A 26,190-nucleotide genomic window follows, 5' to 3' on the forward strand; every position below is an offset into this window, starting at 1 on the left:
AGGATGTGCCAAAAGTATCTAGCCATTCTTCTGGGAATGGTGATAAGTCAATGCTAGGCTAGATGACGTTACAGTTAGGTGGATTTGTAGCTGGTTGACTGACCAAACCCTAGTCATATGAGCGTTCTTGCCATTTTGTTTTTCAGATACTAGTTCAGATTTAGTTCTTCAGCTTAATCAGGAAGATCCAGAAACTATTTTACACCAAGATAGCAAGATCATGACTTATCTGCAGTGCTTTGGAATTGTTCCAGATATCATGGAACCAGCAAGAAAAGAAAGAGAAGTGTTTTCACAACAGTTGAAGGTAATGTGGGTAAGCAAATTGTTGGGCAACTTGAAGCTAATCCAGACTTCCTTTTGTGCCATGTTTCAGGCTTTAAAGCTCAATGTCTGAGCAATGGGTTTTTTTTGTCCCTGCACTTTTCTTGGGAAACTCTGCGTTTTATCGCTGAATCAGAGCAAACAGCAATTGGGTTTTCCACAGATTGCCATATGTTCCACTTTAGCAGCAAAATGTGGGTTTTCCTGGGGAAAGCGCAGAGACAAAAAAAACTGCTAACACATAGAGCTTTAAAGCACAGACCTTTGCCTGGAAAGCCCAGCACAAAAGGAAGTCTGGATGAGATTGTACTATATGTGTACCACAATTTTAAATTGAAATAACAATATTTAAAATACTGTATGACATATTCCTTGGTTGATTTGAATAAATGACAGAAAAGGTCTCCTTTTTCCTGGAAGACTAGCCCTACAGTCACTGCTGGCAACCCCTGAAGGGAAGATCTATGATTAATTTGAATGTTCCTCCTTCTTTCTTTCTCAGCATCTTATCGGTTCTGTTTTTCCTGACAGCTCATTCAGAAGTCCTTCTCTCCTCTATGTAACATGCTAGCTTTCTGCTGAAAAATTTCCTTTCCAAATTTTTTTTTCAGAATTTCAGCTTCTTTCTCTCATTTTTCTCTCTCTTTCTCTCTTTCTGTGTGTGTGTGTGTATACACACACACACGCCTTCTCTGGGGAAAATATTTTATTCATTTTGTTCTCTGTGTTTGGATATCATTGCAAAACTTGGCACAAGGGTTGCTGGGGTGGGGAAGTTTGTTGATATTTGAATGCTGACCACCATTTTGAATCAGCTATTTTGAATCAAGCATGTTTTACTCTTCCAGTTAGAGAGAAAAGAGGCACAGTTCCAAGCCCCGCTCTCTCTGGGGCACGTCCATTTGGTTCTCTTCATCTCTTCACAAGTTGGAGTGCTAAATTTGGAAACAGGGTACCAGTAAAACAGGAATTTTGTGAGATTCCATGCTTTAGCAAAATTTGTATTCCAAAGAGATATTGAAGTAGTTGAAATCTCCCATTACTAATAACTCTTCATTGCATGAAAAATCTGTTATTTGTTTCAGGAAAGGATCATCCACATCCTCTCCTTATTTTGGTGGTCTGTGCTAGATGGTGACAGTCATGTTATACTTCTTTCTCCTGTTTAGTTTTGCCCAGATGCTCTCTACAGTAGTAGCTGTATTGGATTTCTGTGCAGCTCTTTGGTTTTTAGGCCTATCATGCTACTCTGCCTCACTTTCTCTTGCATTTATACTTTTGGATCAAGCTGTGTCCTTCATTTGCTACATTCCAGCCATGAAGGTCATCCCATCAAGTCTCTGTCAAGTCACATTTACTTTTCTGTTACAGATTTTCAAGGATTTATTTCCTACATTCTCTGTTAGTGTCTAACCAAAAGCTACATATTGTCCTAGAAACCAACAGTGATTCACGAAGGTGCCTTGCCGAAATGTTGGTGGGACTGTTCTCTATCCGCTACCTACCTACATATGTGTAGGATTGTGCTAAGATCCATCTTGGATAATTTGTCTACTGAATCCAGTTGATCATGTATTGGGCTCTATGTTTCTTATGTAATATTTGCCAGTTGCAGTATGGATTTTGTTTCCTTTGCTGCAGTGTCTATATTATTTTCAAACTGCAGAACAGTTCCAAGTGGTAAATGTCTTGAGGACTGTGGGCTACCTGTTATCATCAGCTTGACGTATTTTGCTTCCTTCTCAGAATGTGTTGAAGATGGTATCTGAAGAGAGCTACAAAATACTGGTTTTGTCAGAAAAATCTCTGCCTCATAATGATAAAAAAAATGTACAGAAATCTCCATCAAAGGAGGGGTGGCAAAAAGAGAGTCTAGCCTTGCTTGATACAGTTCAGTCACTGAAGGATTACCTCAACAAAGTACCAGATAAAGAAGACAAGGTATACAGATATCTTTATAATTTTACTTGAGTTAGAGACCATTAACAACAGCTGCAACTACAGTCATACCTTGGTTTTCAAACAGTTTAGTTCTCAAACATTTTGGCTGCCGAACGCCGCAAACCTGGAAGTGATTGTTCCTGTTTGCGAACTCTTTTTGGAAGCTGAACGTCTGATGGGGCTTCCGATTGGCTGCAGGAGCTTCCTGCAGCCAATCGGAAGCCGCACTTTGGTTTTCGAACGTTTTGGAAGTCGAATGGACTTCCAGAATGAATTCTGTTTGACTTGGTGATTTCTAAAAAGCTGAGCGCTTGCATCCCAGTCAATTCAGAAGGAGTCTGGCAAAGGAAAATTCTGTAGAGACAGATGGGGACAACTAGTCCTTCTAAGGCAAACAGTGCTAGTGCAATTCCTCCTAAGGTGAATTGGATCATAAAATTAGCATTTCCACATTGGGCAGATATGGGCACTTCCATTTATGGCTTGCTAGGAATATGTATGGTATGTCAAGGGATGCTGGCATGTTAGCTGTTCTGCCCATTTACCTAATGGGGCAGGGGATGCAAGAGTGCTATGGTTTGATTAGGTACCTGTGCATTAGTGGAAGGTCTTTCATTTCTGCAGAGAAACCATGAAAAGAGCAGCAGCACCAAAAGTATAGATTGGTGTTCCTTTGTGGTAGGTAGATTTGATTTAAATCAGGTGTATAACTTAAATTGATTATTTGAAAGGGCCAATTTTATATTATTTAAATCAAATTTCCCATTGATACTTTATATATTTCTTAAACAATAGTGCAAATTTGACAACTATACCTTATAATTTTAGCCAAATAAAATATTATTCACACTCTGAAAAAGAGTTATTTGTCACACAGTATACATTTTGCATACTTTTTTGCCTTTAGAGGGAATGTCTTAAAAATATTTGAATACAGAGTTAAAGTATAATAATTCCAGAACGCTGAACACTGGACAATTTTTTCTTCTTTTCTATTTTACATCATTCTGCTTTGCTCTATCTTAGACCAGCCTCACCCTAACACATGCAAGAAGAAGCAAAATGAAATGTCTGACAGTTTCAGGGAAGAAAAGTGTCCTTTGTTTTCATTAGGTGAAAGTGAAATGCTAATGTCTGATAGGTAAAATATGTATAAACATATTTGAGAAATCATCAGATTGGCTCTTCATATACATAGAAAAACCTCTTTCAACTTAATGTGTGTGATAGAAGTATTGATTCAGTTTAGAGTTAATTGTGGGACTAACAGATTTTTATTATGACTATTCAATATTAATAGTTATTTGCTTTTTTCTCTTTCTCATGTATTTATTTTTGTTTAGATCACTTTGTTTTTTATTGTAATGTATTATGAAAAATATCAAAAAAAATTTAAAAAAGTTTTCCAATCTTGTATAGAATGGGAATTGTGATTTATTGTTGATTATCCATCCTGTCTTGTAGGAAAATACACCTGCTTTTTTTGACTGGAGAGGAGACCTACTTCAAGCGGTCCAATGTGTATTGGAAAAGGAGCGAAACATGTTACAAAGCTACTTACAGTCCCATTTTTGCAATACTGGCTCTGGAGACGAAGGATCATTAATAGAAAAGCTGGAACATATAGTGGAACAACAAGTATGAGAATTTTCCAGTGGTTTATTATGTAATATTCGCCTTCTGAAATTGGGACAAGAAATGCATCCTGTTAGATGATATTATTATTATTATTATTATTATTATTATTATTATTATTATTATTACCACCACTCTGGGTGGCTCCCAACAAAATATTAAAAACACAATAAAACATCAACCATTTAAAACTTCTCTGAACAGGGCTGTCTTCAGATGTCTTCTAAAGTCAAATAGTAGTTTATCTGTTTGACATCTGATAGGAGAGGCACCTCTACAGAGAAGGCCCTCTGCCTGGTTCCCTGTAGCTCCATGTCTTGCAGTGAGGGAACCTTCAGAAGTACCCCAGAGCTGGACCCTAGTGTCTAGGCTGGATGATGGAGGTGGAGGCGCTCCTTCGGGGCTATAACCAACACTTTGAATTGTGCTTGGAAATGTAGTGGGAGCCAGTGTAGCTCCTTTAGCACCAGTCCTGGCGGCTGCTCCCAGTCACCAGTCTAGCTGCTGCCTACTGGATTAGTTGTAGTTTCCGAGTAGCGTTCAAAGGTCGCCCCATGTAGAGCACATTGCAGTAGACCAATTGGAAGATAACCACAGCATATACCACCCTGGCAAGATAGTGTGCAGGCAGGTAGGGTTGCAGCTGGCATACCAGATGGAGCTGGCAGACAGGTGTCCTGGACACAGAAGTAACCTGCGCCTCTATGTAGAGATGTGAGTCCAAAATGACCCCCAGGCTGCGCACCTGGTCCTTTAAGGGCACAGTTCAGGACCAGGGAGTCCCCCACTCCTGCCTGCTCCCTGTCCCCCAGAAACAGTACTTCTGTCTTGTCAGGATTCAACTTCAATCCATTAACTGCCACCCATGATTTTGTGATCAGATGATCATCTGCTACAAGGAATCCCTTTAAATCCAAGACACTCCTTCTAGCCCCCTCAGCTGCACGTGGGATTCCTGAAGAGAAACTCCCTAGTGCATCTGACCCCAGCTGAGGAGGCTTGCAGAGATAGATCCCTGTGCTAAAAATCAGCTGGTTGTAAGGGCATCAGTGCATCATGCAAAGGGTTTTGCAGCTGCCACCAATCAGTTCATCACCTTTTGGCCCAGCTGAAACTTTACCTGCCCCATGCTTAACATGATATATGTTATCAGGTGTAGGGCAGGTGGACCTAGCTGGCCAATTTGACCACCAAAATAGGGAGACTTGGCAAGCTTAATTAGGCCCACAAGCCAGGGGTTCCCCATTCCTGAATCCATTTCACCCAGCACTTTATCTGAAAAGGTTCTTAGAATAGCTTTCAAAACTGTTAGTCTCTGCCCTTAGGCAGACGAAAAGGCATGACACATAAAGAAAAGGGAAGGTGAGGAAGGAGGAAAACAAGCATCTATTATTATTATTATTATTATTATTATTATTTAATGATTGAATTTATATACCACCCTATACCTGGAGGTCTCAGGGTGGTTCACAGAGAAGTTCAACATAAAAACCACAATAGATATACTCAAAATAAAAACAACGCAATAACCTCCCCTCAAAGAACCACATTTTAAAAGGGCATAGGATGTTGATCAGATCAGCCAAAGGCCTGGTTAAAATGGAATGTTTTTGCCTGGCGCCTAAATGTGTATAATGAAGGCACCAGGTGAACTTCCCTGGGGAGAGCATTCCACAGATGGGGAGCCCCTGCAGAGAAGGACCATTATTGTGTTGTCACCCTGCAGACCTCTCGTGCAAGCTGCACCTGAAAAAGGGCCCCAGAAGATGATTTCAGGGTCTTTCATATGGAAAGAGGCGGTCCTTGAGATATTGTGGTCCTGAGCCATTTAAGGCTTTATAGGTCAAAACCAGCACTTTGAATTGGGCCCAGAAACTAATTGACAGCCATTGCAGTCAGACCAGGATCAGTGTAATATGCTCAAACCATCTTGCTCTGAGGAGCAACCTGACCGCTGAATTCTGCTCTAGCTGAAGTTTTTGAACCGTTTGCAGAGGCAGCCCTATGTACAATGCATTGCAATAATCTAACCTTGAGGTTACCAGAGCATAGACAACAGAAGTCCATATAGGGATGCAGCCGGGCCACCAATTGAAACGGATGGAAGGCACTCCACGCCACCGAGGCCACCTGAGCCTCAAGTGACAGCAAAGGATCCAGTAGTTAGGCTATCCTTTTAAGCTACAATAACCAATTTCCAGCTTAATATAACAACCTAGGTTGGAAATTGGTTATGTAGCTTAAAGGATTGGATGTAAGAATTTACATCCTCAAAGAAACTGAAATAAGTTATTTAATATGTAACATGGACTTGTTTTCATTTCAGGAGCAGCAGCAAAAGTTGGTTCTGGAGCATCTTCTTTCTTCAGATAGAAACAGCTTGCTTACTGAAATACAGGACCTTGAAGCAGAGTTGCGACTGATGCATCTTCAAAGCCAGGAGAAGCTGCAACAACTCCAAGAAACACTTATAAATACAGAGAATCATCAGAGTAAACAAGAACATCAACTTCGAAGGCAGGGTAGTACCTTATGGAAGTTTACAAAATGTTACTCACTTTTTACCATTCCTTCATTTGACTGCGAAACAGGATGCAAGGAGTTAAATCTTTAATCTTTATTTTGCAAACACTTTTATCATGTAATAATAGAATTGTAGAGGTGGAAGGGACCCTAAGGGTCATTTAGTCCAAGCAACTACAGTGCAGGAAACACAACAAAAGGATCTGTGCCAGATAACCATCTAACCTCTGCTTAGAGATCTCTAAGGAAGAAGAGTCCACCACCTCCCGAGGGAGTCTGTTCCATGTTGAACAGCTCTAACTGCCAGAAAGTTCTTCCTGGTCTTTAGTTGGACTCTCCTTTCTTGTAACTTGAAGCCATTGGTTCAAGTCCTACCCTCTGGAGCAGAGGAAAATAAGTTTGCTCCATGTGACAGTCCTTGAGATGTCTGAAGATGGCTATCATATCTTATCTCAGTTTCCTCTTCCTCCTCATAGTTGTTAAAATTTATATACCACCCTTCATGTGAAAATCTCAGGGTAGTTCACAAGATAAAAATACAGGATAGAAGCACAAAATAAATACTTAATAACACAACAATAATACCCGCCCCTGGCAAAAAAAACCTACAACATTTTAAAGGCCATAAAAGATTAATCAGCCTAAGGCCTGGGAGAAGAGGAATGTATTTGCCTGGCGCCTAAAGGTGTATAATGAAGGCGCCAGACAAACCTCCCTGGGGGGGAGCATTCCACAAACAGGGAGTCACCACAGAAAAGACCTGTTCTCATGTTGCCACCTTTTGGACCTCTTGTCGATGAGGCACAGAAGGAAGGAGGGCCTCAGAAGATGATCACAGAGTCTGGGTCAGTTTATATGGGGAGAGTCAGTCCTTGAGGTATTGCGGTCCTGAGCCATTTTAGGCTTTATAGGTCAAAACCAGCACTTTGAATTGAGCCTGGAAACTAATGGACAGCCAGTGCAGTTGGGCCAAGATCGGTGTGATGTTCTCCAGCGGTCTTGCCCCGGTGAGCAACCTGGCCACCAAATTCTGCACCAGCTTAAGCTTCCAAACCATCTTCTGACACAGCCCTACTTATAATGTGTTTCAGTAATCTAACAGAATAGACAACAGAAGTTAGGCTGTCTCTGTCCACATAGGAACGTAGTTGGGCCACCAGATGAAGCTGATGGAAGGCATTCTGCTCCACTGAGGCCACATGCTGGTTTTTTATCAGTCAAGAGGGGCAAAGGTCCAGAGTGCAAGTGGTCACCCTGACCGATCCCAGCACCTTGTCTACACCCTCAAGTCTTACTAACTGAAACTCCTCCAACACAACAGGACCAGACAGTGCTCTGGACACCCTATGAGATTCATCTGCAATAACAGCAGTGTCAAGATCCCGGTGGATGTAAGCAATTTTATCCTCAAAATGCTTTGCAAACAAGTCACAGTGAGTTATCGTCAGTTCTGCCACCTCCTTCTGCCAGACTGTAACAGGCACCACAGTACCCGGAAAAGCTCTGCTGGACGGCACAATGAGGATGCAATGGAGTTGACAAAGGAAGCATTCTTTGTAGCCTTCACTGCCACTAGGTAGACTCAATGATGAGCCCTCACCAGTGTGCAATTGCCTTCAACCAGATTTTGCTCCACTCGTGTTTGAACCATCTCCCAGCTTGTTTCCTCGCCCTAAGCTCTGGAGTATACCAGGGTGCCAGAAAGACTCCATGAAGCAGGAGAAGATGTTCAGGATTATTGTGTCAACGGCCTGAGCCATTTGGTTGTTCCAGGGTTGCCAATCATATCAGCTGGGAAATCCCCCAGAGCCATCTGGAAGCTCACTGGATCCACCAGCCTCCTCTGAAGGCAAACCATCCTAATATGTTCCTTGCCTCTGCAGAGCGGGAAAGGTGCTGAAAGCCTAAATCTCAACAGGAAGTGATTGGACCATGACAAGGGACTGATGTCAATGTCACCCACTTTCAAATCACCCTCTTCCTGCCCAGTTGAGAAAGCAAGGCCCAGAGTGTGACCTGCAGCATGCGTTAGGCTGGTGACATATTGGGACAGCCCCATGGTCATGAAGACAACCATGAAGTCCTGAGCCACCCCAGAGGCAGTCACCTCAGCATTGTTGTTGCCAGTATGTCCCAGAGCCAGCCACTGGGTCTTAACTGCTGCTGTCTTAGCCACTGCAAATCATCCTCCCCCTGGTCTTGCAATACCACCACTTCTGTTCTTCCTGTCTGTTCTCCCAAGCGTTCTTCCCTGATGACTCTTGGAGAACTGAGGCTGGGATGAGAGGAATTTCTGGCACTGCACTTCTTCAGAAAAAAACATGAGGCCTACCCACTGCCTTGCTCCTTCCTTGTCTGGATGCAAAGCCTCTTTTTAAAAGGTTTTTTCTTCATCCGTTAAGTGGTATATAATTTTATGAAATAAACCATACATACCTTTTTTTATAACAAGCAGCAACAAAGTAATGAGTGCAATGGCCATCTGTCTTCCACTCATGAAGAATCAAGTATGGTTACTGCACTGTGACAGTAAATCCCTCCCCATCAGACACAGTGCATCTGGGGGATGAACTCCCACTCGCCTGTATGTAAGAAGAAAAGGAAGTACCAACACAATTACCCTGTTTGGTGTCCCCCCCCATTTTTTGCCTTATGTGTTTGGTATGCCAGATGTTCTGACAGTGCTATCGTGCAAATGCGTGAGAACACTTCAGGGAGTTAGAAACTTCTCCAGAGAAGTTTCTACCCAGTGCCATATACATAGAATTATACCACATTAGAATGCAGAATTACCAGCCCTTTGGTTTTCTGTCATTGGCTTGTCATAGAGCTGTTCCTGTATCTCCCCACTGAAAGATTCTTGCTTGCTAAGGGTGTTTTTGAGAAGCTTTTTCAGGAAGACACTGGTAGAATTCTATGCATGCTCTAACGAAGTATTCTACATCACTGCTAAGAATGCCCATAAAAGAAAGATAAGGCAAGCACTGCTGGTACCTCAGGTCACTTGTTGGAGAATGTTCATACCTGTTTAACTTCACCAGTAAAAGCATAGGTCAAATGTTCTTGCTGGGTTTCTGTGAAAAATGAGTTCCACAACTGAAGAAACTGAGAATTTGTCTCTTACACATAATGAATAATGATGATGTTGATGATGTCATACAGACTTACACAAATCCTTCATATATTATTATTTCACTTGGTCAAGTGAAATTTCATACAAGTAAAAATCTACATGAGGAGTGCACTGAATCTGGTTTATTGAATTGGCCTTCTAAATTAAATGTGCCTTGGATAGGTGAAATCTGAAAGTAATGAATAGCAGCCTTTTTATAGCCTAATGTGAAGCAAGTATGGGAAAACAGAAAAATGTCACAATACATACTGCATTTATGTGCCTTTAAAAATCCACTTCATTTGTCATTTTTAAAAGTTATATTGGGGGGGGAATTACTTTAAGTTATTGGAATGGATTTAATTTTTTTAATTTTGTTGTAACTTTGTATTTGTTCTCAGTTGAATTACTAGAATACAAACTTCAGCAGGAGAAATCCATTGCAAGTGACTTGCAGGCTTCTCTAAAAAGTGAACAAGAGAAATCCTCTGAGATGCATGAACTACTGAAACAGGAACACAGCGCAATATCGAACTTGAAATCAGATCTCTGTGAAAGCAAGCAAACAAATGAGAGGCTCCAAAAATCCCTACAGGGCCTCCAGGAAGACATAGTTAAGTACAGGTAAGGACTTCCAAGGGCAGTTCAGTTTGCGTTTAGAACAATCTACAGCTACAATTTCCAAGTAAATGTCCTATTGTGAAGTTCTTCCTGCTCTCAGTTTGTATCATACTGGAGACATTCAGTTAAGTTCTGGGGTGCCTTTGTGCCCCAATCCTCCTGTATTACAAAACAGTCCTCTTCTAACAACTTTTTGCATTTCAGTATTTGCCTAAATACTGTGGGTTAAACCACTGAGCCTCTTGGGCTTGCTGATTGGAAGGTCGGCGGTTCCAATCCCCGTAACGGGGTAAGCTCCCATTGCTCGGTCCTAGCTCCTGCCAACCTAGCAGTTCGAAAGCACGTCAAAGTGCAGGTAGATAAATAGGTACCTCTCCGGTGGGAAGGTAAACACGTTTCCGTGTGCTGCTCTGGTTTTGCCAGAAGCAGCTTAGTCATGCTGGCCACATGACCCAGAAAAACTGTCTGCGGACAAACATCGGCTCCCTTGGCCAGTAAAGCAAGATGAGCACCACAACCCCAGAGTCATTCGCGACTGCACTTAACTGCCTGGGGTTCTTTACCTTTTACCTACTCACTACCTCTAGTTGTGATTTTTAATGATTGATTTTACTATAAAGTCAAAGAGCAACATAATTGTTGTCACAAATTTCTTATTCCAGTTCCCCTTTCCACATGTCCCTGGGGTTTCAACTGCAGAGTCCCTTCCTGATTTTTGTTTCTAGGACTCTAGTATAGGAAGTGTTTCAGCTTGAGAATTCACTGTTTATACCAACCTGTGCTGAAACGTTAAAAGTTAAGAAGTGTTGTTCCTGACATAATAAAAAGCGCTATGCGAAGTGTTTTATTCATTCATTTATTCATATTGCCACAAAAAAGCCTGCCCAAAGAGGCTCATGACAAAGAAACAGATGCATTGCAAACAATTTCATAATGATGTAGCAAAACAAAAATATAATAACATACAGAACACCACGTTTGAATACTATAAATATAATAAGATTACTTGAACAACAGGCAGCATCCAATAGCAAAAATAATAAGGGAGCGTCACAGCTTCACCTTAGTCCTAGAAACACCCCTCCCATGATACATGATTGTTTTTGCTTCTTGCTCAGTTACTAAAGGCGTTGGGTTGTGTCCAGGGGTTCATTTTACCTGGAGCAGATCCATTGAAATAAATGGGTGTGGTTAACCTTAGGTCTATTAATTTTAGTGGATTATTCTGATTAGAACTAAGTTGGATACAGCTGCATGTCTGCTAAAAAAACAGAAAGATGCAGGTTAGCTGTTTTTTTAAAAAAAATATATACATAGAACTTTTGTATGTTGCAGTTCTGCACTGGAAAATAAGGAGAAAGATATGACAGCTGTTCTTCAAGACTTCCAAAATGAACAAGTTAAAGAAAAAGAACTACAGCACATGTTAGATGAACAACAACATCAGCACAAGTTAAAAGAGGAAGAGAAGTCAAAAGCAATAGAGGTAAAGTCTTGTGGGGAAATCATAGCCTTTCTTGCTACTCAAGCTTATGTATTCTGTTTTACCATGCCTCTAAATCCTGCTTTCAGGAAACCATAAGTAAGATTTTATTTAATTTTTGTTTGTTTTAAAAAATGCAGCAGGGAAGGCCTTTTAATAAATGAATGTATTCTATATCAGGGGTGGGAACCTTTTGCTTCCAGGATTGACCTCACAAGTCAAATATGACAGGTGGGCAATCCCAGACACCTGTCATTCATAGAAGGTCATACTGATTTGCATGTCTCAGCCCTCCGCCTTTAAACTCCAGTGTTGGAGGTTGAAAAAGGGAGGGCAGGGATCTTTGCAAAGGGTTTAAGATAGCCTCCAGAGGACTGTCTTAAAGCCCTTTGGAAAAGTGGTCTTGGAAGCAGCTTTCTCCGTGCTTCTGCTTAAACTTCGGGCTGAGTAAAGGAGTTCCTTCCCCCCTGCCTGATCACTCAGATGTTTAAAGGACAAGACTGTTTTTGCAAAGGACTTGCCCTTTGATGCAGCTCTGCTTCTCCTTTAAGTAAGGCAGCAGCGAGAGTCCTTCACCCCACCTGCTTGAAGGAAAAGTACACAGGGGGGCAGGATTAAACCTTGTTCTTCCACTGCCTCACCAGTAACATTGGTTGATAAGTGGGTGGCAGTCATGGCGAGTAACATTTTAACTTTGTAGAGCTGCAATGGGGGGGCTGCAAATTTTAATTTTGCTGTTTTATCATAATAGGACTTGTAAAAAACCTTTTTTTTTTTTTTGGTGCCACAGTACATGTGCAGAGAGTGCCACTGTCTCTACACACACACACAAATTTTTTTTCTCTGCACTTGTATGGATAGGGAAAGAGCTTCTGTGTATGATTTTCAAACAAGATTGACCACATGCCTCTTACTAAGAAAGTAAGCCATACCACACAACATAAGTTTTTGAATTAGGGTATTGATTATACCTACACACCTATTACCAAAAACTGAACAAACACACAAAAATGTTTCAAATGTGAAGAAAACGTGCTTCCAATTGCATGCAATTTTCCTCTCCCAAAATACCAATTTAACTTTTAATAATCCAAAACATATTTTTCTCTAAATTAAAAGTATCCCAACTGATGGACAACAAATGATGGCCAGGGCACAACAGAACATGCCTATTTGCAGTGCATGGCTCATTCCTGAAAATGTGAGGTACCATGCTATTTTGTGAATGCCAACAGGTAATTAATGCCAAGAAACATTGTCTATGATTCACAGCCTGGCCCTGGAGTTGATATGTACACATTATTTAAAAGGTTATGGATTACCTGCTGTGTTTGAGGCATCAAGCTCCATCCTAGACAAATATGTGAATTGTTGCTGGTCAAATTACCAATAATTTAGTTAGAATTAGCAAGTTATGGGCTTCTGGATCAGAATCTGCTTTTTAATGTTAATTTACAAACTGGAATTCCTCTCAGACATTGAAAGTCTTGTGTAATTGTAGTGATTGTTCCCGTCTTCTGTACAGGAGTTGCAAGCTGCCTTGGAACTACAATGCATTCAAAACAACCAACTGTCTGTGGCTTTAGAGCATGAACAGTCAGCAAACAGTAATCTCCGTAAAGAACTTGAGATTGAACATTCTCGCTGTGAAGCTTTATTGTCCCAATATAAAAATAAACTCTTGGAACTGCAGAAAAGTGAAGATGTTGAGAAGAATCGAAGTTTAGAACTTTTAAGTGCTTTGAAACATGAACGTATTTTGACAGAACAGCTGAGCATGAGAATAAATGAATGTGGGTCTTGTAAGCATAACGATTCATTGCAGGAACTGAAAGCTCAGTTGTACGAAGAGAGGTCCCATGCCAGGAATCTTTTAGCCATAATTGAGAAGACGCGGCAACAAGTACTTGATTCAAAGAAGCAAATGGGTGAAATGCAGATGCCCTCTGAACAGCCTCCGAAAGAACAAGAGCTCCACACCACTTTACAAGCCGCACAGGCTGCTCTGCAAAGTCAAAAAGAGGACATTATCCATGCCTTGAAGATACAGACAGAGAAAGATATACAAATGAGAAAGAAATGGGATCAGCTGCAGTCCATTCTCAGATTGCTGAGGGAGCAGGAAAGAGGGACAGAACAAAGAAGAAGAGAAATAAAGCAGAAACAACAAACAGAATTTGGCAAACTGCAGGAACTACAGGAAGCTGGAGAAAGTCTGGTAAGAACATGTGGTTTCTTTTTACTTTTTTCAGCCCTGGCTTGAAAAAGTTCAGAGGCCTTTTTACTTATTTATAGCCATGGATTTGTTACCTCAATAATCCGCCCTATGATACAATAAAAACATCACCACAAATATTTTATTTTTATTTTTACCAGTATGCTTTCCTAATTTGGATTATTCACACTGGGTGTTTGTGGAGAAAGTGGCACCTTACTCAGCATATCAATAATAAGTCTACTCATCCCAGGATAAATGAGGGGCAAGTCAGGACCACACTGGTTTTACCAGGATGCCTTCCCCCTTTTCAGATTATTTTAGCCTTTTATACTTTGAATGTATAAATGAGAGAACCTGACATGAGGATTCAGGTGAGTTAAGGAATTATTTAATAGTAAAGAGACATAGAAAAGTGTGTTTCAGAGAACCAGTAGCGGCCCACAGGGAAGGATAGCACTGTGGACCTGGCCTCCTGACACTACCACATATCGGGGGGACAAGAAGAGTGGTGTGGATACCCTGGCAAAGCTAACCCAGTACTCTTACTGGTGCTCACTGCAGCACCACCCTTCCCACCAACCATTTCTGCAAATAACATTCCTCTCCTCTCCCCCCCCCCCACTTCATCTTGTTAGCAATGGATCTCATGGCATGGAAGAGCTTAGATACTAACTTCTTCCTACAGCTTGTGAATTATTTCCTGTGTGCATTGCAAAGTGCTACTTTATTTTTATATATTGCAAATAGCTATGCTTCTGTTCCCATAGCATGAGTTGGAATTGCAACGTTGGCAGAACACTAGAAGAACAAAGGATTTGCAACAGATTCTAGAACACTTGGAGAAACAGGAAAGATCCCTTAATTGTCATAAAAATCAAGATGAACTTCCTCCATGTCCTTCAAAAAATCATTATACCAACTTCACAGCAGATACAGTAATGCTCCATGTGGAGCAGCAGAAATTAGAAAACATCAGAGAACAGTTGCTCATTGCTGCAGGTTATCTTTCTGAGTTCATATACAAAACTACAGAGCGGTGAGTATTTTACAAGGATCTTAATTGAAACCAATTTTTTATTTTTCGTGTTTGAAATACCTATCAAAACTGAGGGACCACCACAGCTATGAGTCCTGGTTTCCGTAATTTGTTACTAATGTCTTATCCAGTCCTAGTAAGTGGACATTTTCTCTGCACCAACTAGAAACATTGGTTTCCTTGGATAAAATCCTAAAACTATTACATGTCAACAAGATTCTTGACCCTAAGGCCCAATTCAGATGTAATGCATCTAAAACAGGCTTCCTCAACCTCGGCCCCCCGGATGTTTTGAGACTATAATTCCCATCATCCCTGACCACTGGTCCTGCTAGCTAGGTATCATGGGAGTTGTAGGCCAAAAACACCTGGAGGGCTGAGGTTGAGGAAGCCTGACCTGAACTATTATTACATTTAAAAAATTACATTTTTCTGCTTTACCTTCAGTAAGGAATATGAATACACTCACACACACATACATATACAGGTGCTCGTACCTGCACACGATGCAAAGCAGCTCAAAGTTTGCACCTGCTGGTGCTGATGTAACACTAAACAATGGTCTGAATCAGGCCTGAATGTGGCAGTTCATGACACTTTCAGGCCCCAGCTTACCATATATGCTCAGTCTACATGAACATGGGAGGTAAGGTGTGCCTGAAAAAAGTGATGCCTTCATTACTTTCATAAAAACACATTAGTACTTTTTTACTGGTGAATGTTATTCCATATACAGTTGGTGAATTACTTCTGTTTTCTATGCTGTCTTAATGTCAAATGGTTCAGGTTTCATATGTATAGAGACAGATCTGTTCCATGGGTCAGCAACGGAGTCTACAATTACTTGGATTCTTTCTTTTTTTCTACCTTTTATTTAACAGAACAGTTAACTCGCCTCCTTCAAATGATGAAGCAGTTGCAGCCTTGTTGCATATAGTTGAGGAACTTAAAGCAGAGTTACTGGCCTCCTCCAAATCTCCAGTAAGAGGGTTCATTTTATTTTATTTTGATAAGCCATTGTTCATACTTCAGTTAATGCTTATAAGCAATTTTTAAAAAAAAAGAAAAAAAGGCGGGTAACCCGTTTCCCCTTTTGAGGGGGTTGAAGGAAGAGTTCATCCTAAATTTCTGGGAGCTATTTTCCTGGCAGACAAGAGCTATGTAGCAGCCATGCTTGGTCCTAGCTGCTCTAGCAACTCAAGAAGGAAAGCTCTATGATTCTCTATGATTCTGCTCCTCCTCATTTTCCTGTCAGCATCTCTCTAGTTTTGTCTTCCTGCCAGCTCAAGCAGATGTCCTTGTTCCTTTTCTTTGTGCTTGCTTTTTGAGTTATCTTTAACTTTCTCTTCTCTTTATACCTTTTTACTTCAGTTTAGCTGCATTCCTCTTTTTGCTTCCTCAAAATCTCTCTCTTTACTCATCCACTCTCCCAAAAAGAAATCTCTGGGCCCCATAATTAAAGCAAAGAAACTAGCGACTCCTCACAAGAAGAGCCAATGGATTTCATGTAAGGCAGCAAAGGCCACAGCCAAAGAAAACAACCACAGAATCAACTCTGTTACAATGGGACATCCCCAGGTGGAATGTCCCCAGGTGGAATGTCCCCAGGTGGAATGTCCCCAGGTGGAATGTCCCCAGGTGAATGTAACAGATGTAACTCTGTTACATCTGGCACATCCCCAGGTAGAAACAACATTGAGTGAGCCAACAGGTCGTCTTCAAACAAAAGTGGTTTTTGTTTTAGAGCCATAGGGGAGAGGGAATGCCTCAAAAGAAACCGTATTCCTCCTTTCTTACCATCATACAGGAAGGTCTTTCAGAAGTGGAGGGAATTACTACATTAGTGGCTGCCAGAGCCCTCAGCAGACCACATGATGCTCTTAATGCTCCCCTAGAAAGACTGCACTTTTATGCACCAGTTGAGAATTTCAGGTGGCTTTCATCCACCTTGGTGGCTCTGGATCCAGTTATCAATTCAAGTAACCCCAGGCATCGAATCCAGTAAACAGCGCTCAATCCTCAAGAAAAAAACAAAAGTCGAGACCCTGTAAGAGACACTCTCCTTCTCCCTACTCTTTGCCGTCAGAATCATGACCCACATACCAAAGCCAAAAAGGTACACAGAAAACATGAAAACAATCAAAGGCCAGATTTCCAGACCTCTCCTCAAATCAAACTCTGCCTAGACTCCCTGGCATGTGGGGCCTTATCTGCTCCTCAGACTTCATTCAAGGAGAGCCTTCCATTTTTTAACCTGATCCGAGTGGGGAGCTGAAGAAGGAAAATGCACAATGGAGCAGTACATCAGACCAGGATATGGGGGTTGAGGTCCCTGAACTTCATTTTGTAAAAAGAATTTACCTGCCCCCCGCAAGGCTGCAAGACTTCCGGCTCGTCGCCACAGATGATGGCTGAAATTCCATCATCTCCGTTTCGCACGGGCAATTAGAGGCTGAGATGGGAGTAATCAGCCTCCCAAATTCCTCCAGGGGTGGAGGAAACAGTCTCATCCGCAGTCGCCCAACACCTGGCCCCAAATCTGGAGGGAATAAGGGGCTGGGGGGCATTGGATAGAAAGCCCCCGTGTGATTCTGGCACTCTCCGAAGCTATCTCCGCAAGTGACATTTCTTAAGATGAAAAATTGGATTTAAATAATGGACAAGCTTTGAGTGAAGAGGGAGGATTTTTTCTGCTAATTAATTCAGCCTCTGGAGATTTAGAAGACTCGATTGGAAAAGGGGACTTATCAGCTGAGATGCCGGTTTGACGGAACTGAAAAGGGGGGTGAGCCTTTATTTACTTTCCTTCGATATTTGCCTATGCGATTACATTTGGCGAATCCCCTCTGGAAGGGACGACCGCTGGACTTATGAAAGCAAGTGAGACTAAAAATTTTGCATTTGTTGATATAATAAGGTTTTAATAACTCTAATAATTACTAACTGTGTGGAAATAACGGGGGGGAAAGGAAAATCAAGGCTTTCGACTCTTGGTTTCCTGGAAGAAGATCAAAAGACTCCCCTGGAGTAGAAGAGACATCTCATTAACAACTGGGGAAATGCCAAAGAACTTTGGATATCTGCTTGGGAGGTTTCTGACGAAGTATTAATTTAACAAGGAGCCAGGAGTGAAACTGAAAGTAGACTGACCAGCTAGCTGAATCAAATTATTTTGGCGGGGGGGGGGCAGAGACCTCTAACATTTTACTCTTAGATATTTGTACTTCCAGTTTACTTGGTAACTCCCCTCCCCGGGAAAAGCTAATAATGTTTGAATAGCAGCTGGTTAAGGAAAAACACTGGGCAGACGCCATGATTTGATTTTATCTGGACTGTGTGTCGATATGGCAGCTCCCTGCAGTGGAAGGCTTCTGGACTGATTCAGCAGAAACACCAGTTTGTGACAAGAGGATGTGAATTTACAGAGGGGAATCTTGGATTACAGATTTGGACTATAAAGAAGAAGAGTAAGACATAAAATCCACACAGAAACATTTTATTTGGACTTAAACTCACTTGCAGAATGAACACAGAGGCTATTGAAAATAATGAAGGATTAACATCAGAATGTATTAAGGGAATTATTGTAATATTTTGAAATGCAGCAGAACTATGAGAGGATTAGGATTCCCTCCAATCTCGAAGCATGGAAAGTCAGCTAAAAAATAATAATAATTTATAATTAGGCATAACATTGGAATTTGTTTGATTATTGGATAATTTGTATAATTTGGAATATATAATTTGGTTTCATTGGTGGGGGGGAGAGACTTTCCCCAGGTCGGCAACAGACAGCCTAGGGTACTTGGGTAACACACAGTTTTCCAGAGACTTATCCTTCTTGCTCACTGATGTGGTCTACCCCATCCCTCTTCCCTAGTCACAAGGGAAAGCACACAGCCCGTATCAGGCCATTATATTTAAATGTTGCTGAATTTCATTGCCTATATTGTATTGAATTTTGAAGTTTTGAACCAGTCTTTAAATGTCATGCTTAGATCAAACCTACATGTGTTATTAACTCCATGCAAGAATCGGAAGGGACTGCTTATCAGGAGAAGATACCTATTTTGCACAATGGCTTGCGAACAACAGAGCATGAAGAAACAAAAACTAATGTTGTGGCAGAAAACAAGTCAGCAATGCCATCTTCCAATCTGAAGGTAAAAATTTCTCTGCATATGCTCTCTTTCTTTGAGCTGTTCTCATGCATATCAGCAGTAACATACGAAGCCAAATTTAGCTGGCAATAGGAAGGGTGGATAGGTGGGTATAGTGCTCAGAGCAGGGGTTAAGGGAATCCTGTGTTGAAAATCTTGAACTCCCAAAATGAGTGTTTATTTATTAATAAATGTATAGATTACAACATTTAAATCCATATAAAACATAAGATGTTAAAAATATCTTTTATTAGGAAACCAGAAGCATTTCTTCTGGGTTTAATCACAAACAATATTTCTAGAAACAAAAAGAAAGTATTTCTGTATGCGACAACGGCTGCCAGGATGCTTATAGCAAAAAATTGGAAGGGGGCGGGAAATCCCATCAGTAAAAGAATGGCAAATTAAACTTTGTGAATATATAGATTTGGCAAGATTAACGGCAGTCTTAAGGGGACAGTCAGAACAAAAATTAATAAAAGAATGTGATTGTGTTAAAGAATACATGAAAAAACATTGTTCTGGAGTAAAAATATCGGAATGTAATGAGTGAAGTTCTGCAGGGTCAAAGAAATGGTTGTAATAGGTATAAAGCTAGAAGCAATATAAATATAACACAACAATTAAGAAAATTGAAAATTTGAAGTCCCAAAACAGTGGAAGGAAGTCAAAGTCTATGTATGTTTTGTTATGTATTGTGAATGTTAGGGTTATGGTTTTTCTTTGTTTTTTTCTTTTTTCTTTTTTCTTTTTGATTTTATATGTATAATTTCTGTTGTAATTTAATTTATTTTATTGAAAAATAAAAGCATAAAACATAAGCAACATAAATCAGTCATAATAATAGTAATAAAGATACTTCAGTTCAATATGTCACAGCCAGCCATATATAAGACTAAAAACTCCTGCCTGTTGAGCCCCCTCATTAAAAACCATCCTCAGCCAGTCTCAGTGCCACTGAAGGGGAGGTTTTTGATCATATAGCTCCAGAGAGGATGATCCCTACCTATGGGGCCCCTCCGAAAACTGTGCCCACCCACCTTCCCTCGCTTTCTGAAGGTCACACAAGCAGGGCCTCCATTGCACAGTCCTATGGCCAGCTTCTCTGAGGGAAGGGCCCCAAACAATTAAAGGCTTTAAAGTTATTGGCAGCACTTTGAGTTGGCCTAGAAGCCAGTGCAACAGATGCAGAATAGGTGTAATGTAGACTGAGCATTTAGCCACTGTCATCACCTAGGCTGCTGCATTCTTCATCTGCTGAAGCTTCTAAAGGAGATTCCGACTCAATATCAGGAAGAACTTTCTGATGGTAAGAGCTGCTCAACAGTGGGACGGCCTCCCTCAGAAGTTGGTAGACTCCTTCCTTGGAGGTTTCTCAGCAGAGGTTGGATGGCCATCTGTCATGGATGCTTCGGTTGAGATTCCCTTCGGTCCCTTCCAACTCTGCAATTCTTTGATTCTATGAAGTAGTTTACAAAGGCGGACCCACACAGAATGCATTGCAATAGCGCACTCTGGATATGATAAGGTCATGGATTACTGCTGAGATTTGTTATGCACAGATAGGATTGCAGCTGGTGAATCACCCCAAGCTGATAAAATCCCAAATCTTCCCAAACTGAGAAATGGCAAACTTGAGGTAGAATCACCTGTTTTACCAAAAATACTGAGTTCTGGCTGATCAGACCAGGGTGAGGATTATGGCATCCAAGAAGCACAGCAAAGGAAAAGTTTAAAAGCTTTATTAAACAAAACACAGTAGTGGGCCCTCTTAAAACCTCAAGACAACCAAGAAACAACTAAATAGCAAGTGTTGAGGCACTCAAGGGGGAAGAGGAACCAGTAATGAATTAGGCTGCAATCGTTCATTCATACTCACACACGACCTGTAAACATTTAACTGCTAAGAGCACATAGTCCAGAGCTTTCCAAACTTTTCATGTTGGTGGCACGTTTTTTAGACATGCATCATTTCGCGACATAGTAATTCAGTTTTCCTAGCAAACTGGAGGTAAAACCAACGCCTTTCCAGTCCTGGGAGGAGAGCGGGGGGAGCGTTTGTGCAACACACAGTTTGGAAAGCTCTCAGCCATAGACAAATGGATTGCAGGGAAATATTGTTGAGGTAGGTGCTTTTTGTAATTGGTTTCTAAATTTTCTGTAAGCTCAATGTTCTTCTCTCTTTAAAATTTAGATGCAGAAGTTATACAGGAAGTATTTGAGAGCTGAGAGCTTTAGGAAAGCTCTGGTTTATCAGAAAAAATATCTTCTGCTGCTTCTGGGTGGATTCCAAGAATGCGAGCAAGCAACCCTGTCCCTCATAGCGCGCATGGGCATCTATCCGTCTCCTGATCTGACCGTCTCTGAATTACGGAGCCGTTCCTTTACAAAGTTCAGGTCTGCCATTAGAGTGGTGATTGCAATATCAAGGTAACCAAACACTTTTCTTCAAATATCACTAAATTGTTCCCTATTTCTACATTTCACTACATGTTATCATCTATTTTTTTCTTTTTAAAAGAGGAATTGAAATGAAGATGGCATACCTGAAGCAACCAAGGGCATCTGCCAGTCAAAGTGCCTTGTGAAGTGTTTTTATTGAATGGGGGGTGTATTGGTAGGGAAAGAAGAAAATATGGTTTTTTCAGTTTGATTTTTTTAAAGACTTTATCCCAGATTTTCCAGGGTTTATTCCCCAGGGCCTTCACATTTGTTACCTGCTAGCCACTTTGGCCTGGCAGTGGGCACTTGCTGAGGTGTGTGGAAAGAACAAAAGAAATCAACCCGTTTTCTCAGCTGTTTCATGCCCACTAGCCATGTAGAGCTGGCAGTGGGCACTGAACCAGGGGGTGGACTTTGGTAACCTTTGGTAGTACAGCACCCTGAGCCAGGCCAAAATGAATCTTCTAAATGATGGATCTTCTACATTTTGTGCCCCTTCGGCTCAACCTTCTAAATCCACCCGCACTGCCCTAAATTCAGCGATGATGTAATGGCTTTTTTAAAAGAAAGAAAGAAAAGAGTGCTAGAGATGATCCCTGTTGCTGAACAGAGGGACTTTACTGACTTGGTGGTGGGTGGTGGGCATTCCAGTATGGTGTATATGACAGGGGAGGTATGTTGTTTGTTTGTTTGTTTGTTTGTTTGTTTGTTTGGCTGGCAAACTTGATATGCCACTTGATAGTTTACCAAAATCTGCATGTGTGGCCTGTGAAATGTAGAAATGCCCTTGGATTTGAGGGGGTGGAGATGTATGTGGTGCGTGTGTGAGAGGGGGTCGTGTGGCCACCTTATATGTTTTTCCTGGAATTTTCACAGTAAGTGTGGTGGGCGGCATTTGTACAGTTTTGTGAGATCTTGCAAGTACTATGGAAACTATTTTGCACACTGATTCATGTCTTTTTGCCTCAAGGTTAAAGTTTCTGGTGAAGAAATGGCACAAAGTTGGCAGGAAAGAGATGCCGTCGGAATCTGTTTCTCCTAACGTTAGACACAATTCATGTGAGAACTCCAGAAGAATCCTGTGGATTGATTACAAGTTATTATTAGTATATATCTCTTTGTGCAGAAGTGAACAAACTAAACTCCTATCATAACTGTGCATACTTGTGTTCCTCTTATTTCTGAGTAACCTATTATGCCACATATCTTTTGAAAAGTATAGCTGCTTCCCTCTTGTGAAAGCAGCCACACAAACTAAGGGAAATCTCTCGATTCTGGATGGTGGTGCGGAAAGCAGGAGGTGGGAAGCCATAGGGAATGCTCAGGACTTGAGTTTGTTCTTGTAGCAGCTCATAGTTAATAGGCTTTTAAATGTTTGACTGTCTGCTGCAGTACTGATGCATGGCTTATACAGTAAAAGTTTTTGCTGTAGGCTATATCTTACTTTTTAAAATGCACACATTGCTTCCTTCCTGCATTATAGAATTGTCTTCATTGACCATAGGTTCAGGTCTAAATGAATCACTGTATACTCTTCAATCTAGGTACCAGGGCTAGAATCGAGGTGCTAAAGCAGCACGAGGTGTTTCCAGGTGATGGAACTCAAGAAGCGAGACACAGCAGCAGGAGCAATCTCTTGAGTCTTGGGAACTCCTCACCTAAACCACCACAGCAGCTGCATAACAGGTTGGTGTAGAATTTATTTCAAATGTGGGTGTCATCCACACACTACTTTTTTTCTAACTAATGTACCATTCGGAATCATTCTATAAATAAAAACGGCATTTAAAGCTTGAATGATCTATGACAGAAGCAGGGAATTTGCGGTCCTCCAACTGTTGCAGCATGGCTGACGGTTAGAAATGATGGGGGTTGTGATCCAACAGCACCTGGAAGACCACAAGGGGCCAATCCAAAGCTGTGAATATACTGCTCAGCTCCCTTTTATAATTAGAGTTGTACCTATCCACAAAACTGAAATACTTCTTTTCTGTTTTTCGGTGGCATGTGTATTGCAAATAGCGTTTAATACCTGCACTTCTTCCAATTATTGCTACACTTCATGGTTTAAAAAAATCTAGGCTGTTGGTCAGACAAGGAAGTTTAAACTGAATATAGCTGCAATTGCTTTTTAGCATGAAAACCAGGATCTCCTTAAACAGGTTCCAAACTTCATAGGAAAGCTGGAAAGCAGCTGGCACACCCCCCCCCGGGCTTCACATGGAGGGGGGTAATAGTCAGGGTCTCCCAAGTCTGTTGGTACTATGTTTTGCCCTTCGTGGTTATGTCAGTGTGTTTGGCTACTTTATGTACTGAGAATTTTGTGTATGGGGAGGCTTAATTATTTTTATATTTATGCCATTGCAGCACTTCTTCAGCTTCATCTAAAGATCCTGAACATTCATTAACTGAATATATTGCTCACCTGGAGGCCATTCAGCAGAGACTGGGAATTATTATGCCAGGTAAAGTAGTTTTAATGAATTATGAGGCATGCATTTGCCTTTCAGTCTTAAATCATGCCCAGCGACCCACATAGAGACAAAGAGCCCTTTTTTGTTGCCATGTCAAAATAATAAACAGAGATGGCCCAAAATACTTTCAAACAGGAAATGAAAATGTATAACTTAAAAAAAAGAGAGGCTGAAATACTACACACTTATTTGGGAGTAAACCAACCTAAACTCAGTAAACCTTACTTCAGAGTTAAATGTGCATCATATTGCATTGCACGTGTCCACAGCGCTAGCTCAAAACATTGCTGCCTGAGACAAAGGATCAAGTAGTGTCTCACCATTCCATTAAAAAAAATGGATTAGCTGATCAATTCTATAAACATGACAGCATCTTCCACTGTACCTGAGGCCAGCAGGCTAGTTTGGGGCAGACCAAATGCCCCTGCCTTCCAGCATTTCCACTGCCCCCTGTTCTGAAGCAGCTGCCTCACTCCCTATTGAGAGGGCTGCCTCTGCTTGTATAACTTGCTCTTGTATAGTTTTATATTTATATTTTAGATTCTTTAAACTTAGCTGGGAAGGAGGGAGAGCAAAGTGTCCACGGTTTCAGCAGCTCGTACCAGCACCATAGCTTAGTTTAACTATGATTTAAAGTGGTGTTTGCATTAACTTGAATTTGTGTTAATTTAGGACAATCTCGTCAAGAGAAACTTTGAAAGTTTTGAGATCACATCTTTGACATGAACTACAGAAACTTTCAGCTATTGCTTTCTTCTCCAGTGAACACCTTGCGCAAGCAACACGTCTGCATGTACAGAATCTGTCAACGCTTTTGTTCAGTTGAATAAAAGTGCCTGTGTTTGCTGTAATTTTGCATCATGTTTTTATACAAAGTATTTTTTTATAAATTTTAGTGCACTTTGGGTCTTTCAGGAGAAAGTAATAATGCTTCATGGTTTTTTATTTGGATTTATTAGGAAGTTGACAACTGAATGTGTGTTATTATTAAGACAAGTGCCATAATGTCTCTGTCAGTGCTTCTTTTTACTAAAATTCTAAAATAATTCAGTTGGATTTCTCACAAACCATTATTAAAAAAAACCTTCTAAATCCTTACTTAGAACTATTGTGTTTGTGTTTCTTTCATCTTTATAATTTCAGTGTATTATATGTGAAACTGCATATAATCTTAGAATTGTAGAGCTGGAAGGGACTCTGAGAGTCATCTAGTATGCTCCACTAGCAGAATCTCTCCCGATGTTGAAGTCACTGTAAACTTTTCCAATCAAGAACCATCTTATCTGATTAACAGATTTGAGATGCATCCATTTCGTTTGTTGCCCTTTTGAGAAACCGCAGTGCCTTCCATGGTATTAACTGATATAGCTGGAAGCCTGGAGTGCCCTTCCACCCCCTGCACTGCTCTTTCAGTAAATCAAACTCTCTGATGTTTCCAGACTGCCTGGTGCCAGGGCAGGGATGCCTTGCAGTAATATATAGATTGCAGCCAGTAATTAGCCATGCATGGCAATGTAACAGACAGCCTCTAAGCATACACAGAGTGCCTTGGCAAAAGAAAATATTTGTGAGGCCATGAAGTTTTCTGGATAGTACAAGGGAAGGAAACCTCTGGACATACACACAGGGTTGTGTCCCAGTGACAGTCCTACTCAGAGTAGACCTACTGAAATTAATAGGCATGGCGAACAGGAGCATTAATTGGGTCTACTCTGAGTAGACATTAGTTGGGTACAACCCAGAATGCCTCCCCCCCCCCTCGCTGAGGAGAAATGAAGTTGTCCACATGGTACAAGGGAAGGAAAGCCCTTGGCATGCAGAGAGTGCAATATAACTGCCGGTGCTACTGGACTTAAGTATATCAGTAAAACTGCAGTTTTTTTGTCTTTCGTGATTTGATGAGAGCTCCTCATGGTGTGGTCTTGGGCCTTCTATCATGGAAGAGGATTCCTCTTGGGAGACCTTTGCCATTATTGAGCATCCCGAGCCTGTGGGGCCATTCTGGCTGGCCTTCCCTGCACGGAGTCTGCTGCCACCTTGGAATAAAAAACGAAGAAGTTTTGATGTTTGAAGTGTCCTGCTTCTTCTGACCCTGAAGGTTTGAAGACAAAAAACATAAGGACAAGACAAGATTCCTACCCAAGCTCACTCTCCCTGCATTGGACCAGTACTGGCAGTACTTGTGTACTGTGCACAACTCCTCTCACACCTTTGATGTCAA

The 26,190-nt window shown here is 41.2% G+C and overlaps 1 protein-coding gene across 2 annotated transcripts in view; it reads left to right on the plus strand.

The window, feature by feature from the left end:
• Nucleotides 1–24,820, plus strand: part of PCNT (pericentrin) — a 77,802-nt gene extending 52,982 nt beyond the window's left edge. Inside the window, exons 27-41 of one of the 2 annotated variants that reach the window (XM_081887849.1) lie at nucleotides 147–307; nucleotides 2,071–2,265; nucleotides 3,730–3,903; nucleotides 6,227–6,422; nucleotides 9,937–10,159; nucleotides 11,492–11,642; nucleotides 13,165–13,857; nucleotides 14,625–14,893; nucleotides 15,775–15,874; nucleotides 18,892–19,056; nucleotides 21,248–21,483; nucleotides 22,466–22,554; nucleotides 23,040–23,181; nucleotides 23,863–23,960; nucleotides 24,642–24,820. In XM_081887849.1, the coding sequence (XP_081743975.1) occupies nucleotides 147–307; nucleotides 2,071–2,265; nucleotides 3,730–3,903; nucleotides 6,227–6,422; nucleotides 9,937–10,159; nucleotides 11,492–11,642; nucleotides 13,165–13,857; nucleotides 14,625–14,893; nucleotides 15,775–15,874; nucleotides 18,892–19,056; nucleotides 21,248–21,483; nucleotides 22,466–22,554; nucleotides 23,040–23,181; nucleotides 23,863–23,960; nucleotides 24,642–24,667 (2,918 nt within the window). In that variant the 3' untranslated portion in view covers nucleotides 24,668–24,820. Of the gene's footprint in view, nucleotides 1–146; nucleotides 308–2,070; nucleotides 2,266–3,729; nucleotides 3,904–6,226; nucleotides 6,423–9,936; nucleotides 10,160–11,491; nucleotides 11,643–13,164; nucleotides 13,858–14,624; nucleotides 14,894–15,774; nucleotides 15,875–18,891; nucleotides 19,057–21,247; nucleotides 21,484–22,465; nucleotides 22,592–23,039; nucleotides 23,182–23,862; nucleotides 23,961–24,641 lie in introns of those variants that run through there. The other variant, XR_014162774.1, reaches the window with a different exon arrangement.
• The last annotated feature ends 1,370 nt before the right edge of the window (nucleotides 24,821–26,190 follow it).

This window comes from Podarcis melisellensis (assembly GCF_964234715.1).
Source record: "Podarcis melisellensis genome assembly, chromosome: 1".
In the NCBI taxonomy this organism is placed as follows: Eukaryota; Metazoa; Chordata; class Lepidosauria; order Squamata; family Lacertidae; genus Podarcis; species Podarcis melisellensis.